The sequence below is a fragment of the Lytechinus variegatus genome, chromosome 3 (genome assembly GCF_018143015.1).
Source record: "Lytechinus variegatus isolate NC3 chromosome 3, Lvar_3.0, whole genome shotgun sequence".
NCBI lineage: Eukaryota > Metazoa > Echinodermata > Echinoidea > Temnopleuroida > Toxopneustidae > Lytechinus > Lytechinus variegatus.
This window is the reverse complement of record NC_054742.1, coordinates 62,863,810-62,879,397: the sequence shown is the minus strand read 5'-3', so window position 1 is coordinate 62,879,397 and position 15,588 is coordinate 62,863,810. Positions and strand designations below refer to the sequence as shown.

The 15,588-nt window shown below is 36.9% G+C and overlaps 1 protein-coding gene across 2 annotated transcripts in view; it reads left to right on the top strand.

The window, feature by feature from the left end:
- The first annotated feature begins 475 nt into the window (after positions 1–475).
- Positions 476–15,588, top strand: part of LOC121411613 (DNA topoisomerase 2-binding protein 1-like) — a 48,874-nt gene continuing 33,761 nt past the window's right edge. Inside the window, exons 1-9 of one of the 2 annotated variants that reach the window (XM_041604421.1) lie at positions 476–642; positions 1,969–2,065; positions 2,569–2,708; positions 6,138–6,270; positions 6,763–6,870; positions 9,323–9,396; positions 9,755–9,885; positions 10,230–10,348; positions 11,129–11,249. In XM_041604421.1, the coding sequence (XP_041460355.1) occupies positions 1,997–2,065; positions 2,569–2,708; positions 6,138–6,270; positions 6,763–6,870; positions 9,323–9,396; positions 9,755–9,885; positions 10,230–10,348; positions 11,129–11,249 (895 nt within the window). In that variant the 5' untranslated portion in view covers positions 476–642; positions 1,969–1,996. Of the gene's footprint in view, positions 643–1,968; positions 2,066–2,568; positions 2,709–5,303; positions 5,486–6,137; positions 6,271–6,762; positions 6,871–9,322; positions 9,397–9,754; positions 9,886–10,229; positions 10,349–11,128; positions 11,250–15,588 lie in introns of those variants that run through there. The other variant, XM_041604422.1, reaches the window with a different exon arrangement.

Sequence of the window (15,588 nt, the reverse complement as noted above, 5' to 3'; positions counted from 1 at the left end):
CTCTTGCCCCCACTAAATTTGTCACGACCTGCGGACCAACCCACGGAAAAAAAAGAAAAGGAAAGAAATTAAGGGATAAGGGTGAACTACATGTATCATATAATTTTCAGAATGTTGAAAATCCATCACAACTTGGATTTTTGTAATCAAAACGTTGAAAGTTTTGCTCGCTCGCAACTTTTTTTTTAATTATTAATTTCACACGATACCCCTCAACATTTTGGGCTCATCCACTGCAGCTGTTGAACAATAGATACATGTAGGCCTTGTAAAAGCGGCAAAGGCGCTTGCATGCTTGAATGCATAGTTTATATATCCCTGGTTTATTTGAGGATAATATATCCCGGCACACAATGAATAAGCCCCGCTGAAAAATCACCGCTCAGGAATGCCAAACAGTTCAATTGAAAAGCCTCAAAGATCATTATAAAGAGGGCGTATGCACGCTGGCGATTCGTGCATTTCGCGCGCGTTTTCGCCTCCCACGAAGTTTTCATTCAAATTAAAAGGATTGGAGGCATCATGGCGGAAGGCGGGAAGGAGCAAGGAGAAAATATTTCGAAAAGATTTGTGAAAATATAGAGCAACAGGTGATATGATCGACTTAAAAAAGTTTATTAAGTTCATCTAGTATTGACAGAGGTAATTATGTGGTAGCTTTTAATGGTTTTTAGATTGTATAAATTGTATTTTTGGGGGTGTCAAATAAGTGATGGGGAAGTGGGATTGGTGATCTTGTTGGTGGCTGACTCGGATGAGTGGTGGTGTTTCATTTGTGTGTGCATTGGGTCGTGTGGTTTTAAACGTGCTTGTGAGTGTGTGTGTATACAAAGTTTGCATGCGGCATGCAGGCGCATGTGCTGTCAAACAAGTGCTTGGCTTGATAATTCAGCTTGTAATGTCAAATCAGTCGTGCACTTGTCTGAAAGTTGGTGAATCTAATTTATACAACCATGGCATTGATCATAAACTGAGTGACAATGAAATCACCCTTGATAAGTTAATTTAAGTCAATGTAATTGAAAAGGAAAAAAAGTCCTGTGTGGCTGTGTCAAGACTCGACTTCAAGTCTCTCTCAAGTTGAATTTTTGCCGTGGACATGTTCGATTTGGCCTGTCAGTGTCAGAAAAAAGAAAATGCAGGCAAATATTTTTTGTTAGCCTAGACCACAGCACATTTCAGATAAATGTTTGGCCTGTCTGCTGATATTGTTAAAGGGACTGATTTTTTATTTTAACAACTTGTCTTTTCCATGTAACATTTAATTTCATTTCAAACTGAGTAAAAATGGAAATTGTGTTTTTCAGGACATTGCCATTGGAATTAAAACTAACACACGCTCACAGCAAGATCTTTCAGGTTTGGCTGATAATATATGAATCAATGTGATTTTTTAAAAAGTTCAATTAATTTTGAATCACTTCCATTGAATAAAATCCTTCATATCTGGGACAACTGCTCTGATGTGCGGCTAGGTGTCAGTTTGTAGCTGTTCAGCAGACTCGCGATATACATTCACCACTGAAATCACCAACACACATGTACATTCACTAACTCACTCCCACACTACAAATTAAGGGGTCCAAAAAGGTGGATTTTTCATGGTATTCCCCGATGTTCATGGATTTTAAAAAATCCTCGTTTAAAAATGGCACTTTCACAAGCTGATGTAAGCTGCCATTTTTTTTATGATTGAAAAAATAAACATGAAAATTACAACACTGGTGTAAAATTAATCCCTGAGAATAAAATGTAGGCCTAACTTACCCATGGAATATGAAGTAAGAACGTTTGGATATTTTTTTTCCTCCTGAAAGAAACCATTCTGGGAGAATCGTTTTTTTCCAAATGCTTGAAAATTGGAAGACCAATGATACAGAATGATTAATTTTTTTTTGTATGTGAATCTTCATGCAAAAAGTACTTAATCACTTTGTTAAAATTATCTGTTCTTTTTTTTCTTATTAGTCGTTCATTTGGCTCTTCAAATGGAAAGATGAGCACAAAGGTGAAGTTTGTGGTGGATGGATCTGGTGAACAGGATTTGATGTTAAAAGCAGCTCAGGTAAATAAACTCTGATCCCCCCCCCCCCAATATAGTTTCACCTTCAATCTTGTGTAAATTGCCCTTCTTCCAACTCATAAAGTAGAAGAAATTAACTTTTCTTCGAGATATATTTGTAGGTATGAACATATGAATGGAAAGCATTGTAAAAAAGCTTTATAATTTTAGTTTTGTTGTATTGTAGTTTTTTTATCTTGTATCTTTTTCTTATTGTATATTAAGTGGCACTGAGGCCTCAAAGACAGCATGTATTTAACGCCTGTGTGATGAATGAAGCAATTTCAACCAAAAATTAAATTATCGATTTTCTGCAATTGTAATATAAAACTGATTTTCGTCAAAAGAATAGGGTCCAACAACAAAAAAAGTTCATACATGTGAGCCTTTTATCCACTAATGAATCACATGACTTTGTTTTGATCTCTGCCAATTTCCCAACCCCCCCCCAAAAAAAAAAAGTTGATCAAGAATTAAAAGAAAAATTGCTCTTCTGCCTTATTCAGTCTGTTCAGAGTGCCCGTCTACCAACAGAGAAAATCACCAGTAAAGATGTCTTGCAGCTGAAAAGCAAGGACAAAAACCTCTACGTCTGTGGTCAGTTCTTGGGTGAAGCATTTGATCACTTGGTCAATATTAAATGCAGGTAAGTTAAGTTAAAAAGCAGCATGGGAAGGGATGTGATAGTGCAGGTATATTGTTGAAAAAAAATACATGTGACCCCCCTCGAGTTCCTGCAGTGTTATTTCCAATTTTGATATATCAAAACTGTTATGATGATATGGAGAAATTTTTCAAGGTATGGAAGAATATGTATAATTGAGTCATAAATTTTCTACAAATTGAATGATCTTGGTGTGACCCTTCCCCCATCCCCACTCACATAAAATGCCAAGATATTATAAGTATTTTGTGCCTTGATTCTACCTTTTATTGAATTCATTAATAAATAAAGATCTTGATTTTTTTTTGGTGTGTTCCATGAAAGTTGGCAGCACTTGATTATAATTAATCTTTGAAATCTGTTGGATTGCTTTAAACCCGCTTGCCCGATTGCCCGGGGCAAGTGAAAATGACGTGCGGGCAAGCACCTCTCAAAGTCAATTGCCCGATCGGGCAAGTGGTTGTTGCATCTTTTTTTTCTGTACCGTACCTCGTTTTTCCATAAATCATCCAAAATCCACACTCAAAATCATGAATAAGCCTTAAAAAATAGGAGTAGCGCCGTTTCAAATTCCGAAATTGCGTTATTTTTTCTGTACCACGTATTTCCATACATGGTACGGTGTGGTACCAGGTATGAAAAAAATCAACGCAATGGCCGGGAAACAGTTGAATGTAGTATAGGGGTCCATTATGACTACCACCATGTGCAATTTCTAATGCACATTTTCCACCTTCCGATATCACAATTCTGTGATAAAATAATTAGAACTACACAGGAAATAAATCACAGAGTCTAGTAACTTCGCATTGGTGAGTTGTCATGACATTCGGCTTTGCTTTTCAAAACGGCCTATTAACATCCAAAATAACTTGCCGTATTTGTTAATTATAACTTAAAATTCATTTGTTTCCCTTTTTGAGGGGATGAGGTAAATATCAGACAATAAATCATCAAACAAAGCTCCATCTATTTTACAAGGCCGGCGGGAGGCTCACACACGTGCGCATACTAGCTAGCCAGTCTGAGCTCTGTCTCTCTGCCAGAGCTCTGGGGGACAATTCGCTCAGTAAAGGCCACAATGATGGTGATTTTCTGTTTCAGACAGAGTTTACATTTCGGGTATATTATTCAAAACTTCCAATAAAGTTTGATGATTTCTTCATTGTCATGTATATTTAAGTTATTAATGAATACATTCTCACCAAATTTAGACTCCCCCATAGAGAAATGCAATTTTCGTAGAAGTCTGCGTTTTCAAAGAACTTCAGGAAAAGTTAGGGTATGTGGGCCTTTATTACACGGCCGAGTACAGGTATTGTACTGGAATAGGCGAAGTAGAAATTAGATATTGAATTCATTTATATCAAAGTTCAACTCACAGTCACACCCACACAAACACACGCGCGCACACACACACACACACACACACCCAAGATTCTAAGCATAGTGAAAAAAAATACTTAAAAATCATACAATATTAAACAATGTTACTAATAATTCATTAATAAGTGAACAGGTATTATTTAAAAAATTGGGCAAGCAGTTTTTTTCTATCGGGCAAGCAAATTTTTTCATCACTTGCCCAACAGGGCAAGTGACGAAAAATTTTTTGTAGAGGCCTGCCATATAAAGGGAAAGTCCACCCCAACAGAAAGTTGATTTGGATAGAAAGGGTAATCACAAACCATTTAAGTGTATCATTGATATGCAAATGAGAGCATTGATGTCACCTTAATTTATTGTATGAATTACAAAAAAAATCTTAAATTGCAGTGGCAGTTTTCACATGTTTATGGAGGAATCAAATTTTTATTTTCTAGAATGGAAAGTTTGAAACTAATTTTTTTTTTAATGAAATGCAAATGGAATACTGAGTCAGTAATGTCATTGCTCTGCTCATTTGCATGCCCACCAGAAAGAACATGCATGTAAGTGTAACTATGGTGAAATGAATGGAATAGTAATGTAATTACTATTTACATCAAATTTCATTGAAATTTTAGTATTAAACCAGTTCATTCCCCCCCCCTTTTTTTGTAATCAAATCAACTGTTGATGGTGTGAGGCAATAATTTAGAATGAAGTTCACGGAGGTGTTGTCTGACATAGTATTTGAAAAGGAAACATCCATCATTGGACTTGTAAATGATAAATGTTAAATGGGATGGATAAATTCTTTGTTAAATGAGGCAGATAAATGCTTAATGGCACTCTATGTAATGGGTCAGTGGTTCTTTTTATGATGTATTAAGGGGTTGAGCAGTAGTCTCCTTGACCTAATGATATTCAGATGCATTGTGAAAGACATTTAATGAAACAGGTGGAAGAAGTTTTTTCCAATGCCAGTGCTTTCAAAGCCTAATGAAAGGAATGCAATTAGAGTAACTGATTTACTGCTTCCAATATGTACAAACACATGCCTGAATCTGGTTGGTCTATTGTGTTGCAGTGTGCTGGTATTTGGATTATGCTACCATATCTTTCTTTGTTGCTTCTTTCTAATGGCATCTCCCTTTGTCATTTGAATGCATTCATGCATGATATGGGATGGGCTGAAGTAGGTGCTGAATTTCATTAGTCACATTGTGCTGTGCATCCATGCCATGCATTTCAGCAGCCTACATTGTAGGTGAAGCATGTGTGCAGCATCATAGAGCTTCTGGATGATGTGAATTGACTTTTATCAATTTGGCATATTATACCATTCTTTGTGGAGGCCATTACTGTTGCCTGTAATGTTCACTGGATTTGAAATGGTAAGCCAGGTATTCAAACAGTGGTTTGAATTTATATGATTCTATTGTGTATTTGTTATTTTCAATGCTTTCACAATTTCGACATGGCCTTGTATGCAATTTTATTTTAAAATCCGCTAGAGTATGTCGTATTGTCTTTGGCCTATTTGGATAATTGCTATCACCTGTACTTGTGCAATCTGCAAACAAGTAAACCATGGTTTCAAAACACTTCATCAATGTATAGCCTGGAGGCTTCTGGAGAGTAAAAGTCATTTTACTGAGATGGGCTTACTTTCCATGAAGCCTGGGACGGCATACCATGCCTCCATCTGCACTGAGTATTTGTGAGACAACAATGTTGCTCCAAAATACTTTTCTTTCAGGTTTTGAGCCCAAACTAATAAGCTTCTTTTAGAAAACTAGAATCAAAATGAAGAAAAATCATGTAAGAAGATGAGCAGATACTCACAGATGTTAATGTCGACATCTTGCCGTCTTTGTTACCGTAGCCTATAGCTACAAGACGCGTATAGAGAGCAACAATATCATGAGCAGTGACAAGTTAAGTTTAAAAAAATATTTCCATCGGCCGATAAATATGATATTGTAGGCATGTGTGTTGATCAGCTAATTTCTTGATGTTTGAATCTCTATCTCTCTTTCTCTCTAGGATCGTTGGTCCCCAATGTGTGATATCTTGTCTAGAGCTTCAGAAAGCTGTTCCCAATGTCCCTCATCCAATCAACAACATAGCCATGCAAGATGTGGTCGTCAGCTGCTCAAGCATTGAGAGGGCACAGAGGGTAAGAAGCACTTTTTGGGGGAGGGGGGGTAGGGTGTCAGCCATGGGTTGAAAAAGAGTGATGTCAATAGTGGGTCTGGAAAATACTAAAACAATGTTGGAATAGTATTTGTTCTGATCAGTCCCATTGTCATTGCTATTGTCTTCAGTTTGTTCATATTCTCAGTTTATAGATGCATTGATTTCTGAATGCAAAATGAGTCACTATCAGTTTCTTGGTCATTTATCTGCCATCACTTCATGCCTGTAATATTTGCACAATAAGCTTTTGTAAAAAAAAAAAAAAAAACCCTTATTTTCAGCACCCGACTTAAAAAATATTTTTGTATACTGTAAATGGACTTTTTATTTTAAAAAATATACTGGTGCTAACGATTTGGGCCAAAAAGTGGAAGTGGGTAATTAAAATGTGGTGGGGGGAAATCTTATAGCAATATTTGATAGGTGTTTGAGTATAATTTTTGAATCCTTGTTTTTTTTTCATTTATTTTAGGCTCGAATCCATCAGCTGTTAGAATGGATGGGTGGAAAGGTATCTAAGGACCTTACTGAGATAGTAACCCACCTGGTTGTAGGAGAAGTTGGCTCCAAGAAGTATCATGTGAGTTACCTCAATTTACATTATTGGCGTAATTAATGATCATTAGTTTGTCAATTAATAGTCCAACCAGCGTTCTCGCCAGAAAAAAATTTACCCATGTCGGGACTTGTGCTGCCACTCCCGAGCGCGGAAGCGACGGCCTTTTCATCAAATAGAGACGCCAAGGAAGCCCCATTGTGGCATATTTTTACGCCACACAAATGCACATAAATGCTAGGCCTGGAGTAAACATCGATTGATCGAATGGTTCGATTGGCATGCCGCCAATCACCAATCGATTAGCAAAATTTACACAAATCGAATGTTCGGCAGATCCCGATTATGACATTGGGAGAACTCGAATACCCAAGTAATAATAACAAAATTACAAGAAAACAATGATGACACTTCATACAGGTTTAAAAATTATGTTACCGAGATAATTTTTCAAAAATAATCAATGATTGTATTACATTCACAGTTACACACCAACATGAAAGCGCTCCGAATTTTTTTTAATCCCACCCAACCTTGCCCTCGATACACAAAATGAGTTCATTGTCTGCGTGCACAAAACAGTAAGAAAACACACAACCAAGCTCACTTGAGCTGATTGGACCTTCGGATAGCCAATGAAACTTTTGGGGAAACAAAGAAGGCAGTGGTTCCCTTATCAGGAGAGGTCATGACTTCAGAAATAAATTGACCCCTCCCCCATCTGTGTGTGTGTGAGGGAGAGAGAAAGATAAGGGTGGGAGCCGGAGAATTCCTTTCATGTTTCAAAACAATAATGCAACCTTTTTTCTATCCCCCTCACACAATGAAAACTACATTCCAACATGCGCCCGTCTTCACCGGTACTTTCTCGACTAGTCTCCAAAAATAGACCCAGTTATACATGTAGGTTCAAATGATAAAAAATCGTAATTTTAAAAGGTATTTCAAATTAAATATTTTGCAAAATATTTTTTTTAAATACATGTGTAGAATCGTGGGCAGTGCCACAAGTGGGGGCGGGGACATGGTGTGGGCAAGGGATGAAATTGTTCAAGAAATGCTCCACCTGGGGTCAGTCTCAAAGAATAGTTCATGAATGAGTTGTTTACATCTTTGGACTTTGGACGGCTGATCTGGGCTGATTCATTCATATGCAGGGGTGTGGCACTTGGAGGGATGCATGCATAATACCAGAGTACCAGCATGGATTTAGGAAGGATTTTCATTGGAACAATAAACTGAAAGTTTTAATCTCATTTCATGTAGTTTCTTTTGATATAAATATCATGGAGAAGGGGAAAAAGGTCCTACTTTCATTTATTCTAAACATGTGACTTTGATGGAGATTTCACCATAAAGTAGGTCAACTATTGTGACTTAAAAGACCTGATTCCCGACGTACAATCGAATCATTCGATTATTTTTTCAGGAAATAATTGAATGATAAAAATGACAATCGTCCCAGGCCTAACATCCATGCACCATAGCGGTCACGCACAGTTCTCAAACTCCTTTGCTATTCGTTCATTGACAATGTATAGAGGGCGGGATAAATGACACAAACACAGTACAAGTACATGTTCCTTTATAATACAATGCATTTATTCCAAGTTCCACTCCCATCATATCAGTAAGCGCAGCTACCGGTCATGGAGCATAGCCGGTGTGATGTGCGGGGCAGACGGGGGAATAGGCAACGGAACGACCGTACCGTGCCGTCATATGCCCGCAATAGCAGCCGCGAGCTAGCTGGGCGCCTTGCCACTTTCCTAGCCGTAGTAGGCCTGTAAGTGGTCTTAAGTTGGTGGGACTTCGGCGCAACCCGATAAATGAAGTTGATATCACTAAGATGAGTTCATGGAGTGTATTATTTTTTTCTGAATATTTCCATTTAATTTTTCCACGCATGTCGCTGAAATTTTACGCATGGTTCCACTTGGTCTCCATTTCCGCACGCATGGTGTTTGCACCATGCGTATTATACACTGGCGAGAACGCTGAGTCCAACACACATTTGTGATGAATTATAAAAGTAATACATGTATTTAAGTTTCTATATTTTTTTTCATCACTTTGTAATCACTCCAGGCCTTTAGACTAGGAGGATGGGTAGTTCTTTTTTTTCTTAGGAAACGATAATCAAGGTAACCCTAATTCTCCCGGGGGGATAATGCCCCCCCCCCCCTCAACAATTTTTGCGATTTATCTGCTGTGCAAATTTTTTTGACCTTGCCTCTCCTAGATACATTGTTTTGACAATTCAATGTGCTTTTTGTTTACAATGGGACATCTTGAAAAAAACATTACATTGATGGATTACCATATAGTTGATTGGATCAATCGCAACTCTTTGTGTAGGATAGGATTCAGACCCAGATTTAGATTTACTTTGAAATAGTGAGTTAACCTTGATTTGATTTACTTTCTCATGGTTGCTGCAACTACATGTGTTTTGTTTTAATGTCTTATTGCATAGGTTGCTGCTAATCTGAAGAAGCATATAATGCTGCCAGAATGGATAGAAGTAGCTTGGGAAGAGAGCCAAACCAAGTAAGTATGCAGAGAAAAGAAGGCGAGGTGTTACCTAGAGATCGCAATGATATATCTCTCACTTCCTGTTAGCAGTGTTACATTTTCAGAAAATAAGGAAAGGCCCCTCTAATACATTATTTTAAGATTCCCAGGTCATAACAGGGATTTCCTTAGTTCAACCCGTGTGTTAACCATCCAGAAATGATATGTCCGCGCCATATGAAAAGTTTGATTGGTTCATAAAGAGAAGTAATGATTATAAAAAGAGAGCAAACAAAAAAATACATATGCATGACAGATCACTTCATGAAACGGGGAATCTGGTCGAATCGCCTGCCATGAATAGCCCTTTCTCCTTTGAATTGTTCAAATTCAGACACTTCAGTGCGAAATCCGAGGAATTCCATAGTAGATACAGATGTCCTGCATTCAAAGGCTGTATCATCTGTGTGACAGGGGTTGAGGCATCACAGAGACAAGATGTTAGGCAACGTGTACCTGAATGTGGTAAGTCCAAGGCTTTTGATAATGTACCATGCCATTCCAGAGGGAACTTCATTAGATTTATGGGGACTTCATACTACTTATACTAAATAATGCATTTTTTCTTGAATGTATATAGTTCATAGAAATAATCACTGCAAAATGTGAGCAGTTTTATACAGACAAGTATACTTTCAGTTTTGGCGATGTCTGTTTGTTTTTCTGACACCCTCTTTCAGAAGAAAAAGGTAGTTCAGCAGAACAAAGGATAGTTGAGAAGAAATGGTGCTAACTCCAAAATGTCTACTTCAAACACCATAAATGCAAAGTAAATTGATATAAATGTCAACACCACCTCTTTTCTTCAGGTGGTTACTACACTGGAGAGCTGAAGTACAATGAGTGTACCCATCTCATCGTAGGGGCTGCAAGAGGTCCAAAGTTCGAATTTGCAAGGAAGTGGAAGATTCATACTGTTTCAATCAATGTAAGTAGTTCTTGTCCATCAGTTAAAAAAAAAATCTATAATTTTTTTTCTTATTTTTTACGTGAAATCTTTTGCCCAAGAACAAGTTTTTTATTGCGTTTTTAAAGTCAAATGATAAAACTATCATGCAGACTCACCTTGAAAAATCATTTTCGATTTCTTTGCTAATTGGTATGCAAGAGCTTGCAACTCCGAACAGAGCGCTAGGACTTCGGCGGTGACTTAGCAACTCTTGGCTATATTTCAGACTTTTATTCAGAGGGGAATATGTCTGGTCAAGGGTTACTGTGGTAACTTTGCCTTGTTGCATTTACCATGTCAACAAGGGTCAGCAGCCAATCACAATCAAGGTTTCCATGGTAGTTGCAATAATGGCAGCGACCATTGTATTTATGAAAACTGGTCCCTGCCAAATATTCTTAATATTCGCTGATGATTCATACATGTTGCAGCTCAAATTCCTTTTAAAATAAGCAGAACCAAAGAGACTAGTGACTTATTTTGTGACTGCTTTACAAAAAAAATCCTCTCTGCTCATTAAGAGATTCAAGCATTCTTGTATTAATTATGAACAAAGATTTATTGTGAGCACCTCAGTAGTTTTATCTAGATGACATTTTGGTGCTGCATAAAAAGCATTCAACTCTTGGTGCAGAAAAATATTCCATAATCTTGACTTTGTTGTGTGGTATCACATTTATATATAGCGCTTGAGATGTTTCAATGTGACAAGCATCATATAAAAGCGGAGTGTCGTGATGATCATGTCTTATTTTTCAGTGGTTTTATGACAGTGTAGAAGCTGGTTACTGTCTGGATGAACAACTCTACAATGTGCTTTCACAGGAACAACCAACATCAACCCCCGTCAAGGCCAATCAAGAACAACCAAGGCTTAGTGGTAAGTTAAACCATAGGACTGACCTTCACCAAGTTCACTAGAATGTTCAGTAATTGCCTATTTGAGATTGAATGCCCTGTTTTTCACTTTTCACGGACTACATGATGGACATATAGTGGTGCAAAAAAATTTAGTGAACTCCATCAGAAAATGCCATATCTCAAGTCTTCTAGTTCTGCCATGTATTAGATATTTAATTGTGATGTCGGGTGATAAAATATTGCATTCAATAAAGTTTGTTTCTCTGTGACTCATTCAACATTCGGCATGAAAGACTGCATTTTTCTGGTAGGGTTTACTAAATTTTTAGCACCATTGTACGTAGCCTCTCGACCAACTGAATCATCTCTTTAGGAGCACCATTTTGGCTAGCAGATTGCCAAGGTTTCATAATAGTAGGCTGTGCACTCTTCCAAGCATTGCATAAAAGTTTCAGCAAGTTGAAGATGGGTGATTCCCCTGAGAGGAGCTGTTGATACATCTTGATCTCTGAGGATCTCGGTAACCTGCAATAGACTGCTTCATATCGGTCGAGGCAAGTGTAATTCTGTGACAGCATTGCAGCAAGTATTGCACTTACCCCGGCTGATATGCGTCTGTCTCTTACATCGTCTGGAATCATGCCGAGCTCACGACAACACGTTTGATACACAGCAGATATTTCATCAAAGAGCAAGGTTTTGGGTTACATTCCATTCCTATGGAAAGCTAAACAATATATGGCTATCAGGTTATCAATGCTAATAATGTGAGCAAATATACCTTGTTTAAAATTTAAGATGTATTATAAATGGGTGTTTATTCCACATTTGCTCTTCAAGTAAAATTCAAGCAACTTTCTTGGACACAATCTTCTAAAATGTGGCAAAGTAGGGATTACATTTTGTGATGAATGATATAAATTTTTCTTCTAGGTGGCTTCCTTTTAATGGAAAAGAATAGTTCCTAAAGGGATACTCCAGGCTGAAGATTTTTATATTTCAATAAATAAGAGTAAAATTCACAGAGCAAAATGGTGAAAATTTTATCAAAATCGTGTAACAAATAACAGTTATTGAATTTAAAGATTTGCATCATTCTGGTGAAACAGTTCTATGCATGCCTTACTGAATATTCATAAGGTTGGCTGATGTTATATCCCCACTTGTTCCTTTGTATATCAAGATCTAAAACAACAGGACTGACAACTGATTAACTGCATTAGTTATTACTGCAACTTATTTCATCATAATGTAGTCAATTTACACATGTATGAAAAAATTAAACCTGATTTTATGTAATAACATAAGAAAAAAGAAAGTTGGGATGTGATATCATCAGCCCACCTTATGAATATTCATTATGACGTGCATATAACTGAAACTTTGAAATTCAATAACTTTGTTATTTGTTATCCGAATTTTCAGCATTTTGCTCTGTGAATTTTACTTTTGTGTATTTAGATATAAATATCTTCAGCCCGGAGCATCCCTTTAAAGTCTGCATTGGGGTTATTGCAATCATATTACCACTGTTTAGATAGAAGATAGGATGTTTACATTAGGAGTCAAACTTCACTCTACTTTGCTGTCAATAATGAAGACGATGAACAGAAGTCAATTCAGCCTCGTAGCAGCCCTGCCAAATGGATAATGCAAGAAACATTGACCAAGCAGTTGAAGTCTGGCGTGTGCACTACGCTTGGGGCTGTCAGATAGGTCGTGGTGAGTGCAATGTTTGGTTGTGTTGAACGATAATATTGCACTTACCCCGGCTTATTTGATGCTCTCATTTCTCATCTGGACCTCTATTACCTGTCAGAAGCTCTTCCAACATCATCTGATCTACTATGAACACTTCACTATGAACGCTTCAAGAAATAGTATTGAATTTTATTTTTGTGAAATAAACTGGCCATCATCATTGTATTGAGGGAGTTTGGAGCTGAAATTTAATTTATATTTTCTGTGGCATATTTTTTTTTTTTTTTGAAGAAAGCTCACATTAATCAAAATCAATTGAAAAAAAAAGGATACAGGCAAGTTTAAAAGAAAATACTTTTCCATTAACAAATTGTGTGAAAAGAAGATAGCGAGCAAACTCCCTCTTTATAGTGGTCTCCCATTTGGCTGTTTTGCACAGGGCGGAGCTTGTGTAATCCTGTGTTCATTTGAAAGCCAGTATTGCACTCCCCCCGGCCTTTGAATGACAGCTACCTACATCCAGCAACACCAGTTTATTTCACAAACGAATTTAATTTGCATTTCAATAAACAACAGATAAAAACACATTTTGGTCATGGTATTATTAACAGAAATCTGCTGAATCTCTAGTTCCCAAAATTAATGAAAATATTTTATTCTAAATGGATCTTATTCAGGCCTGTCTTATTGAATACTGACCAAATGAGTTGAAAATTTTAATCAATAAGTTGAATTAAAGAACAAAATAATTGAAATAAGTACATGTATTACTGTCAAGTGAAATAATATTTTTGTTGGTAGCTTTTAGTTATGAGATTTAATTAAATAAAGTTTTTGAAATTCAAAGAAGTACATAAGTTTAGGCCTGAATCATTGTATTTTGCTTTTTGGTTCTTGATCATTCTGGAAAAGTTTAGCGCTAGTTCTCATATATCGATTCTCATTTCAGGAATTGGTAGTAAATGAAATCTACTATTTTAGTGTCGGGCATTCTTAGGGCATATGTAACTAAAACATGCAATCTCGCAAAATTTCAGACTATGAAAATGCCTGAAAATATTATTTTTGGTTTCGCCTGCATAGCAGAGCAAGATTATATAGGTGCCTTTTTTGTATATATCGTAACCTAGAAAGTATATCGGGCTTACCAGGCCTTCACGTTTATAATTTCGTGGAGCTCAATAATTCGCTCTCCTTATTTTTTTGAGGAGCTCAATTGAGCTCCTCAGAATCACTATCAGTGAGGAGCTCAAATCAATGCATTACAATGCGTATATGATAAATTGTAGATTTTTCTTAACATTGTATATGCAATAGCTGTGTTAGCTATTAATTAATCTGTGATGAAACTAGGCCTGGGTCACGTCAATACGTTATGTTTTTACATTTTTGTTTTTTTAAGGAGTGCATTTGTTGCTCTCCTTATTTCTTTTAAGGAGCGCGATAGGAGCGCCGGCACGATCGCGCTCAAAAATAAGGTCTGGCTTACCAGCCCATCAGAGAAATCAGGGAATTTGATTTTTAAAAATACCTCAAATCAGGGAAAATGCCTAAAATGAGGAAATTTTGATCAGCCCCAAAAGTCAAATGCACAGTAGTCAGACTGATAAATTTTGTTGCATATCACAACATCCACTGAATGACTGGTTTATGGTGGTACTAATAAGTTTTACATTATTTTTTTATACTGAAAATACATATAACTCACTGCAACAACTTAGAATACATGTGAAACTGGCAATGGTTGAATAATTATCAGGGAATATTAAACTTCAGGAAAAAAATCAGGAAATAATGTTTTCTTGGAAAGCTAAGAACCTTGTATATGGACCCATTTCATGAAACTTGGACATAACGTATCAAGAATCAATGGACGTTCTGCCCGTGTTTCAGGTCACATGATCAGACCTTCATATTTGAGGAGCGCGATCGCGCCGGCGCTCCTACAGCGCTCCTAAAAAAATAAGGAGAGCCAAAATTTGCGCTCACCAAAAAAAATTTAAAAAAAAGATTACTAAAATTTTTCACATTTTTACATCGTAATTTTGTAGTCCCAAATGTAGACTCAACGGGACGTATGTCCGTCCATTTAACTTTTCCTTGTAAACGCAATAACTTTAGTTAAACTTAAACCTAGGCTCATATAATTGGTGTGTATGATAATAGCATAGATCTTAGGAAGCCTATTGATTTTTGAGGTCAAAGTCAAGGTCACAGTGACATGTTTTTAACCTTACCCTGCTGCAGTCCTAGTAAACATGATAACTTCAGTTTAACTTAATCTAGGCTCGAATTAATTTGACATAGATATTAGCATGGATTCCAGGAGCCTATTGATTTTGAGGTCAAAGGTGAAGGTCACAGTGACATGTTTTTATCTTGCCCTTCTGAAGTCTGTAAAAGTGATGACTTCAGCTTAACTTAACCTAGGCTCATATAATTTGGTGTGTATGATACTAGCATGGATCCCAGGAAGCCTATTGATTTTAAGGTCAAAAGGTCAAAGGTTAAGCCAGGTCACAGTGACATGTTAACTTGTTAACGTGATAACTTTAGTTTAATTTAACCTTTTGGCTCATTTGGTTTGTATGATAGAAGCATACACTGTAGATCTCAGTAATTCTATTGATATTGAGGTCAGACAGTCAAAGGTGAAG